The 10,356-nt window shown below is 42.9% G+C and overlaps 1 protein-coding gene across 2 annotated transcripts in view; it reads left to right on the top strand.

Moving 5' to 3' along the window:
• Positions 1 to 6,864: 6,864 nt before the first annotated feature.
• Positions 6,865 to 10,356, top strand: part of selenbp1 (selenium binding protein 1) — an 11,642-nt gene continuing 8,150 nt past the window's right edge. The window contains exons 1-4 of one of the 2 annotated variants that reach the window (XM_082551691.1): positions 6,865 to 6,984; positions 8,280 to 8,333; positions 10,070 to 10,182; positions 10,337 to 10,356. The exon at positions 10,337 to 10,356 is cut by the window's right edge and continues 166 nt beyond it. In XM_082551691.1, coding sequence (XP_082407817.1) covers positions 6,981 to 6,984; positions 8,280 to 8,333; positions 10,070 to 10,182; positions 10,337 to 10,356 — 191 coding nt within the window. In that variant the 5' untranslated portion in view covers positions 6,865 to 6,980. The remainder of the gene's footprint in view (positions 6,985 to 8,279; positions 8,334 to 10,069; positions 10,183 to 10,336) is intronic. The other variant, XM_082551690.1, reaches the window with a different exon arrangement.

Here is a 10,356-nt window from a genome sequence, read left to right as displayed (position 1 = left end):
CCTCTGAGTCCGTCTCTATAACTCTCAGAAAACAACTTTATGTTGTGCCTGACGGTGACTCTGCACAAATCAGCAGAGCGCCATGTGACTTTTATCTTATCAGGTTTACCTGCTGTTGGCTTGACGAGCTGCTGAAACTAAACCAAACCGACCAGCGGGTTCAGAGTCTGAGTGACAATGACAATGCAGGAGGACGCTTTCATAACAAGTCACTCAGAGACACTTTTCCCTCAAAGCTCTGAATAAATTGTGATCAATAATCAAACTTTATTGTTATTCAAACACCTTTAGTGCAAGTTATTGCAGAGCTACACAAGTAAAGGAAAAAATGGCCTTTAAGGACAGAAAGTTCAGAAAATGTTCAGCAACAATATTCAGCTAAAATAAATGATTAAATGCTTGCAGATAAAATGAAAAGTCAAATGCATCACGAGCAGTGTTGGGAAGGTTACTTTTAAAATGTATTCCATTACAGAATACAGAATACATGCCCCAAAATGTATTCTGTAACGTATTCCGTTACGTTACTCAATGACAGTAACGTATGCTGAATACTTTGGATTACTTAATATATTATCATGCTTTTTACAACAACGTGAATGTACTATTGCTGTGTGATTTATTACTGTTACTGAAGGTCCGCGACTCCGAACTGTAGTAAAGGGACCTCTGACTAATACGGCGGGGTCCCTGTCGGCTCGTAGCCGAAAAATAGCTTTACTTTGTTGTGTGGGTCAACTTTTCTTGCGAGAGACAGAGAGAGGCGTTGAAAGGCTGCTTAATGTTTCGGAGGAAAACACGAACACGGTGTACAGTCGAGTCTTAATAGCTTACTTACAACTGGGCTCGTCAGGCTCTCTTCTTGGCTGCAGTGGTTATTATTATATTTACATGCTTCCAGCTCCCGTTTCTGCTCGATGACAACTCGTACCTTTCCACTCCCCTTTTTCTCCCTCCTCGCTCACAGACCCATAACGTGTATGGCAGTCCATTCTCCCTGCAGCACGGACTACACTGCCCATGATGCTACATTCTTTAGAGCTATGCTTGTAGCATTCTGCCTGTTAGCTTAGCACAACAACAACGAAAAGGCGCTCTCTCACCCAGGAAACACACAGTCGCAGAGAGAGAGAGAGAGAGAGCGTCGCCCTGTAACCATGGCAACCGTAACGCTGCCGCCTGGAACAACAGAACGTAGCTGTCAAACAAAACCCAAACAGTCCTGACCCGCGACAATATGAAACAGGAAAGTACCGCAGTGTAATCCATTTATTTCAACAAAGTAACTGTATTCTGAATACCACCTTTTTAAACGGTAACTGTAACGGAATACAGTTACTCATATTTTGTATTTTAAATACGTAACGGCGGTACATGTATTCCGTTACTCCCTAACACTGATCACGAGTGAGTTCAGTCTGTAAATGCAGGTGACTGTTCAGGACTGGCGAATCAGTGCTGGTACAGGAGCAAGAAAACAGGAAATAAAGTTTTCTTCAAAAAATCTCTTCCAGCTGTTTCAGTATTGGCCTCCGTGTAATCTGAGTAAACCATGAGTAAACCATGTGACCCTGGCTGTCAGCTGCCAGGGTCACATGGTGCTACAGACCACACGGCTGCTCAGTGTCTAGTTTCATTAAAGTAGCTAATGCGTCCAATCAGAGCCCAAAACAGCCGTGATGTTTCAAATTAAAATGCTTATACTGTTAGTGACGTGCACGTAATGAAACAGGAAGTTACTGTGACACACTCTTACCTCACAGTGTTTGAGTTGAATGGGAGCTGGGATACCCCCACCCTGGTCCTCATAAAGAGTAAGAAGAAGGGTCAATTTCAAGATCCTGCTCCTTCCTTTCAAAGCGCTTCATAACCGCGCTCCTCCATATTTATGTGATCTTCTCCGTACGTACTCGGCTCTCCTTCAGCTTCCTTTCTGTCTGCTCACCTGACTTCCATGGGACTCGGAGCCTTCAGTCATTTTGCCCGACAATTTGGATGCACCTCCACCAGATCTACAAACTCTCACCACTTTTATTATTTTTTATTAAGAGTTTTTTCTTTTTAATACATATAAACAAAAAGAGAAGAAAAGGATTACAGACGTTCTGTACATTCGGGGTAATTAGCCACTTAAGGCTGTGAAATATAGAAGAAAGAAAGAAATATAAACATAAGCATAATATTTCCCCAGATAATAGAATCCCTGTAAAATGCTCCCAACCCAGGTCACTGCCCTAGACCTGTACACTGTATTTCCACACCTGACATGAGGTATCCTGCACAGACAAAGGTGCATTCACAAAAGTGAGTGCTTTGGGCAGATTTTAGGGTATAGTTGGCTCAGAGTGTACAGGTCATGACCCCAGGTTAGTCTGCCCTCACTGAGCTTTGATTGCACTGTGTTGAGGAGCGTCCATGTTTAAATTTAAACGGTCAGGAAGGGAGCAGTAGCAGATTTGACCCTGCTGCCACCACCTGGGAGCTTCAGGTTCCTGATAAGGACCTCAGTCATGAGATCAGGTCAGCTTCACCCCAGTTTCAGATGTTGTGCAGCTCTTTAGATGTCCTTCCTGAGTGTACCCAGAGGTTTGCACCTTGCTGTAAACTCCGTATCTCCATCTATGATGCCATCTCTCAGCCGTAGAGCTGCGATCGTCCTCCACGCCGTTTCTGACTTTTATTTTTAGAACATTTTCTTTAGTAATTTTTGTGGTGATAAACAACCAAACAAACAGGCAACATATTAACATTCTCTGACATAAGACCATTTAAGAAAAAGAAAGAAAGAAAAACATGTCATAGGCGAGATTTATAGAGATTTACAATGTTCCAGAGTTCTTGTTCATTCACCCAAGTATCTGGCCTCTAGTGATGGGATTTCCGGCTCTTTTTAGAGAACTGGCTCCTTCGGCTCGGCTCACTAAAAAGAGCCAGCTCTTTTGGCTCCCAACCGGCTCTTCAGGTTGCTTTGTTGCTTTAATTAATTAATTATGGACAACAATATAAAATTATGCACAAAAGGAATTAGTAATGTAAAAAAACTTGGTTTTCTTTATATATATGTTTATATATAAATATTTATGTGTGTATATAAGGTAAGACAGAACTTTATTAATCCCTCGGGTGGGTTCCTCTGGGAAATTCGGATATATATATATATATATATATATATATATATAATTTTTTCATTCAAATAATTTAAAAAAGTTAATTTACCTGTTACTACCACATACCCAATCCGATTGTTGGTACTTGCTGGCTTGTGTAGCCACTAGGTAACAAAAGCTCAACACGGCCCCTAGCATCCTGGAGCACTTCCGTTGTGTTTTGGAGTTTGTACGTGCTTTGTCTCTAGGGGCCACTGTAAATATACTTTTATTTATTAACTCCACATAAAATGTAATAAATAAATTATAAAATACAAAAACCAACTATTTACATTTCAACTTTTAACTACTTAAATTTTCGGCTTTTTCCTTTTAAACAAATTTAAAGTGAAACAACACAAAACACTGCAAACCACAACACAATAAAATATGGAGAGAAAAAAAAGGGGGGGTGGGGGGAGAACGCCCAGATCTTTAATTAAGGGAAAGGTTGTCATTTAGAAATATTAATATCACACTCAACTGACTGCGTTTTATCTTCCCATTGCACTGATGGGTGGACAGTTGTTAGGTGCCTGTGCATGTTGTTTGTGGAGCCGGCTCTATATGATATCCTTTTCTTGTAGACTCTACACTCTGCCTTTGTTTTGTCATAAGATTGAAATGGTTCCAGACTTTGCTTCTTTTCTTGGTGTCACTCATTTTCTTTACTGCACCTTTCCAATGTAAGGGTGTTGTCTCTTGTTGCTCCCGGTTCTCTTTCTTTCCCTCTCCCTCCTGCTCTTGTTGTGTGCTACTGCTGTTGCGAGTGTAACTACCGCCCCGCCCCCTCAGCTCATCGCTGAGCAGAGAGGGGAGGGGCGCAAACGCAGGGCTCTGTTTGCCGTCTCTGCTCAGCGCAAACACAAGGGACTTGCAGCGTGAAGCGAAAAAAAGTGAAAGAGAGGGCAAGAGAAAGAAAAAAAACCCACGGAGCCGGCTCGCATCGTTCACTTCAAAGACCTGGCTCTAAGAGCCATTTCGTTCGTGACCAACCCATCACTACTAGCCACACAGTTCCATCTCTGGTAGATCCTCATCTCCAGTTTCAAGCTTGCTGTCATTCGTTCCATTGTGGGAACTCTTTTCAGTCTGTTTCCATTGTGTTGTGGATGGTGAGCTTGTTTGTTTCCATTTCACAGTTATCATTTTCTTAGCTATTAGTAAGAGTATCCGCAGAATATATTTTTCATCTCTCTAGGTTTAACTCCCAAGAGAAATATGGTTGGGTTTAGTGGAATATTTACTTGTAGGATTTTCTCTATTTCTTCTTTGATTCTTATCCAGAAACCTCGAATTATTGGACAGTCCCAAAAGATATGTGAATGCTCTCCTATTCCCCCACATTTTCTCCAACATAGTTCTGCATTGGGTTCCTTACAATATGAGGAGATAACAAGAGGTGTATTAAAAAATCTCATTTTAAACTTCCAGTCAAACTCTCCATAATTGATTACTTGTGACAAGGTTTACACAGCTCTTCCCATACATTATCAGTAATAATAATATTTAGTTCTAGTTCCCATTTCGCTTTAATATGGCCTGTATTTTGGCATCACTCATTTATAAGCCTTTTGTAAATATGAGAGACATCTTTCTTAGTTGGGAGATGTTTTTCTATAATGTTAATAAATTATTCTTCTATGCTGTTGGGAAATTTATTGATCAGGTCTGTTTCTTTGTGGTTTAGGATATAATGTCTTATCTGAAGGTATCTATATAAACCTTTAGGAGGAAGTTGGAATGGTTCTTGGAGCTGGCTAAATGATTTGAGCTCTGTTCCATTAAATAACTGATTTATTGTGTAAAGGCTGCATTGGTCCGTCTACTAAAGCCACTGTCCCACACAGAAGGCAGGAATTCTATATTGCCCCTCACTGGCCCCCCAGTGTTTTCCTTATCGCTGGCCACACCTTCAGGGTATGTTTTATCCAATCATTCTCTATTTTTAGGTATTTGATCAATTTTGCATCAATGAAAGGCAATGTTAATAAGGGTACATTCTTACCGTGCTTTGTTCTATCTGAACCCGTCCAGTTTCCTGGTCCTTTCTTTTCCATGCCACCTCTGCGTTTAGCTGTGCAGCCCAGGAACAGTATTTAAAATTTGGCAGTCCCAGTCCCTCCTTTTCTTTTGAGGTCAGCAAAGTTTTAAGTCGTATTCTGGGTCTCTTTTTTTTGCCAAATGAATGTGGAAATTTGTTTATTTAACATACTGAAAGTAGAGTAGTAAACTCTTACCGGCAATGATTGAAATAAAAACAAAAGCCAGAGTAAGAGTAAGAGAGTCATCCTCACCACTTCAACCCCTCCAAATAAAGAGAGGGGTAGAATGTCCCATCGTGATATATCTTTCTTTATTTGTCCAATGACTTTGTTATAATTAGTTTCATATAGTTGCTTAGGTTTTGCTGTAAGTGTAATTCCCAGGTATCTGAATCCCTGTCTAGGCCAGCGAAAGGAAACCCTTTCATTTTAATTGCATAGGACATTCTCCAGATAGCATCATTGCCTCTGATTTATTTTCATTAATCTTATATCCTGAGATTGACCCATACCTGTGTAGGCACTCCATAAGTGCTGGGATGGAAAGAAGTGGGTTTTTAATAAAAAGTAAAGTATCATCAGCAAAAAGAGCTATCCTATTCCTCCTTCATCCTCTGTTCCTTGGATTTGCGTATTACAACGTATGGCCTCAGCCAAGGGTTCTATACTAATCGCAAAGAGGATGGGTGACAGTGAGTCCCCCTGTCTCACACCCCTTTCTATCTTGAATAGATCAGAACAGCATCCGTTAACCCTGACCTTTGACCTAGGCTCTTTATATAGAGAGTTGATCCATGTAACAAATGTTCCTCCAAATCCCATCGTTAACAGTGTTTGTTGAAGGAATATCCAGCCCACTCGATCGAACGCCTTTTCTGCATCCAGACTAAGGAACATTGATGGCATTTCATCTCTTTTTGCTATTGACTGTAGATTTAGGGCCTTCCTCTAATGAATCCTGTCTGTTCACGTTCCACTAATTTCTTTATATAATTTTAGATTCTAGTGGCTAGTATGGATGTTAAAATTTTGTAGTCTACACACAGGAGACTTATTGGTCGATAACTTGTACAATTTATGGGGTCTTTTCCTTCTTTATGTAGAACTGTAATAATAGCTTCTGACCATGACTTTGGAATATCTCCTGAATTTAGAGCATAATTATATACTTTGCAGAGTATGGGGGTAAGTTCGTTCTCAAATATTTTATAATACTCTCCAGCATATCCGTCTGCTCCTGGTGATTTGTTGTTTCTTAATTTGGCTATAGCTTCGTTTCTGACTGTTTTAGAGGCTGTGAAGATGTTTTTCCCACCACGGGAAAGATTCTGTCGTGTTCAGGTCTCAGACCTACTTCAGTGCTTTGAATCAGCTCCAGGTCTGTTACCTGCTTCATCTGTGATGAAGAGCAGACCTCACCTGTTCTGCAGTCAGTTGTGTGACTGTTTATAAAAATCTGTCACAAGCGTCTCATAGAAAACTTTAGAGCCTTGAATTGAAGCTGGAAGTCTTATTATAATTCTAATAACAATAAGAATGATGGCTTTTTGCACAGTGCTGCAGCGATGCATGCAGCTCGGACGGCGCTGTGGTTGCCTGGGAAACAGCTGGAAGCTCAGAGTGTTTCTGGGCTGTTCAGGGTTAATGTGTGTTAGAGGCCCCCACTGCTGCACTCTGACTGGCTCTTTTGTGACAGTCAAGCAGGGAGACTCCGCCTCCTGTGTTTTTACAGCGGGTCTGGTCTGAGGGAGTCCAGACCTGCTGGATCACATCAAACTGGAGCTCAGACATGGGTGAGTCCACTTTTCTCCTTCTCCTAGTATCCCCCCAGGAGGAGCAAGTGTAACCGGTTTCTGCTTCGTCCCGCTGCAACAGTTCGGCCCAAACAGACTCCTTGACTCTGCGTTGTGTTGTGTTTTTAAGAAGACAAGGAGTCTCTGATTAGTGATGGGTCGGTCGCGAACGAAATGGCTCTTAGAGCCAGGTCTTTGAAGTGAACGATGCGAGCCGGCTCCGTGGGTTTTTTGGTTTTTTTTTTCTTTCTCTTGCCCTCTCTTTCACTTTTTTTCGCTTCACGCTGCAAGTCCCTTGTGTTTGCGCTGAGCAGAGACGGCAAACAGAGCCCTGCGTTTGCGCCCCTCCCCTCTCTGCTCAGCGATGAGCTGAGGGGGCGGGGCGGTAGTTACACTCGCAACAGCAGTAGCACACAACAAGAGCAGGAGGGAGAGGGAAAGAAAGAGAACCGGGAGCAACAAGAGACAACACCCTTACATTGGAAAGGTGCAGTAAAGAAAATGAGTGACACCAAGAAAAGAAGCAAAGTCTGGAACCATTTCAATCTTATGACAAAACAAAGGCAGAGTGTAGAGTCTACAAGAAAAGGATATCATATAGAGCCGGCTCCACAAACAACATGCACAGGCACCTAACAACTGTCCACCCATCAGTGCAATGGGAAGATAAAACGCAGTCAGTTGAGTGTGATATTAATATTTCTAAATGACAACCTTTCCCTTAATTAAAGATCTGGGCGTTCTCCCCCCACCCCCCCTTTTTTTTCTCTCCATATTTTATTGTGTTGTGGTTTGCAGTGTTTTGTGTTGTTTCACTTTAAATTTGTTTAAAAGGAAAAAGCTGAAAAGCAGCAGCACACTTCTTCAGAGAGTCTCCTGATTATCGAATATTGATTACCAGCAAGAAAACAGCAGCTGCTCCTTTAAACTGCAGGCAGGTGTGTCTGTGCGTGTGTGTTTGTGTGTGCTTGTGTGTGTGTGTGTCTGTGTGCGTAAACTTTATTTACGCAACACGTAAAGCTCGCTAAAATGAGGGTCAAACATTAACAGCAGGAACGCAGAGCATCGCCCGCGGTAACCATCGCAGATAAACACGTCATAAACAGACGAGCAGTGAGTGAAATAAAATGATCCACACAGCCTTTGACCCCAGACAGGTCAGAGGTGTCGGTCCCTGCTCATGGGACAGACTGAAGGTCTCGATGTTGTGTCAGCAGTGAGATCCTCTTCATGTGCAGCTGCCTGGAAACGCACACAACGGGATTTAACGACCTTTGACCTTTGGTACTTTTCAGCAAGCTGCTCAGGATGTGGACCGGGATACCGCAGCCCGCTGGACGCCATGAAGGGTGAGCCCATCAGCTGCGTGTGTCTTTTAGCCAGCAGGTAAAACAAAGGGGGAACCTGCTGCTTGTGTCACATGACCTGTGCTGAGGTCACAGGCTTCTTTGTTCTGTTTCTGTTTTGAAGTGAGACCTAGTCGGGGCTGACGCTGCATTGTGGGCGGGCCTAAAGGGCCAACAATGACACGCCCACCCTGACGCTCGGTGTTGAGCTTTCTGAAAAAGTAACAGGTAGCACTTTTGAAGACATCACAGCAGCCCGAATCACTCTGACCTGTTAAACTTAAGCAGGATATCAGGGGTCAGAGGTCGCTCAGCAGATAACTCGGTCCAGAACCAGAGCCCTGGCGCCTGGTTGGGTGGAGGTCTGCTTCCGGCTCTGCACTGGTTTGGCCCAGCTGTGGACCTTTCCTGCAGGCTGGAGATCCAGATGTTTGGCTGAGATTGTTAAGGTTCACATAATTGAGGAAGGAGAGTACAAACAACCAGGTCCAGAAGATCTTGGTCAAACAATTGATTTTAATGAATACACTCGTGGGAAGACCAGTCTGTACGCAGACAGCACTTGATCTTCGACTTAATCAAAGCATACACAGACTTTTATAGCATCAGGGTTTGAATTAATGACGCCCCTTCATGCGTCACAGACAGAATATATACACACGTCAGATCAAAACCACAATGACTTTTAACACAGTTTAAAGGAACGTTGTCTTCTATCTTCATGGCCGGTACTTCCTGTCACTGCCGGATGCTCTCTTGTCATCTTGACATCTCAGCAGCAGTTCTGCGACAAACTGCTCTTTTGCAACCCCAAGCAAAACATGATTAAACTTCCACCTATAAATGATTCTCTAACTGAGTGTGTGTGTGTGTGTCGTCCTCAAATGTTCTCTCAATTCACCCGTTGCACTTCTGACCTTTTACCAGACCAGAGGCTCATCCTTATGTGTAATAACCTAACTGAAACTACATGTACTATGTTGAATAAATGTTTTAATCAAGAACCTCTACTAAGAGCTTAATAAAAGAATATAAAAGTATAACAGAGAATTTGAATAACCTAGTAATTCAAATAGCCTCGTCTAGCCTGCTCAGAATAACTTAGACTCTGCTTTCACTTCTGCAAACTCTCTGCAACTTCCTGTCAGCCTGCAACTTAGTCTTTCTAAAAGACACACACACTGTTTAAACCTCTGAATACAATATCAATGCTGCAGATTCTATTATTAATGCAATGGTAATGATGATGATTATTTACCAATAGCAGTAAAATAATTTCCCTGCTCCACACTCCCTCTCTCGACCTCTGGAACACCAGAGGTCGCAATACATTGTGTCCTCGCTCAGCAAATCAGACAACCTCATGTCAGCCAATTGGTCCAGTAATAAACACCAGCTCCCACTCGAGAGCACTCCCTGCGTAAGCTTAGGTTTTTTCTGCGTCCCTCTCTTGTCTCGGGCCTCCAGGATCCTCACCCCCTGTGGTCGCCGAGATCTTCTGCAAAGGAAACAAAACACCTTTTCCTGCATCTCCCTAACTTATCCTATTTGGGACTCTGTAATCAAAAGCCTTATCCTAATTACACTCTTAACTTATTGACTTGTATTTATATATATTCTTCGGGTCTGGGTCAGACGCTGCATTGTGGCGTGGTCGCGGTCCCTGCATGTTTAGGAGAAGTTGGGGTTTGGGTCCTCAGCAGGTCCTCTTCACAGCTCACACCTATTTCTGCTTCAAGGTCCTCGGGAGGAGATCATCTACCTGCCCTGCATATACCGCAACACCGGCATCCTGAAACCTGACTACCTGGCCACTGTGGACGTGAACCCCAAATCCCCCACCTACTGCCAGGTAGAGCTGAGCCCCGCTGGAAGCCGAGGACTTCCTCCTTCTCCTTTAGTTTCATATCTAACATCAGAGTCAGTTGCCTCCTCTTCCTCAGTCACAGATGAACGTTAAGAACAGTGCTGTAGTGCATTGTGACCTTTGACCCATGCCCTCACAGGTGATCCACCGGCTGCCGAT

This window comes from Aulonocara stuartgranti, assembly GCF_965226115.1.
Source record: "Aulonocara stuartgranti genome assembly, chromosome: 11".
Lineage (NCBI taxonomy): Eukaryota > Metazoa > Chordata > Actinopteri > Cichliformes > Cichlidae > Aulonocara > Aulonocara stuartgranti.
The sequence above is the reverse complement of the archived record's forward strand: the minus strand, read 5'-3'. Positions and strand labels throughout refer to the sequence as shown.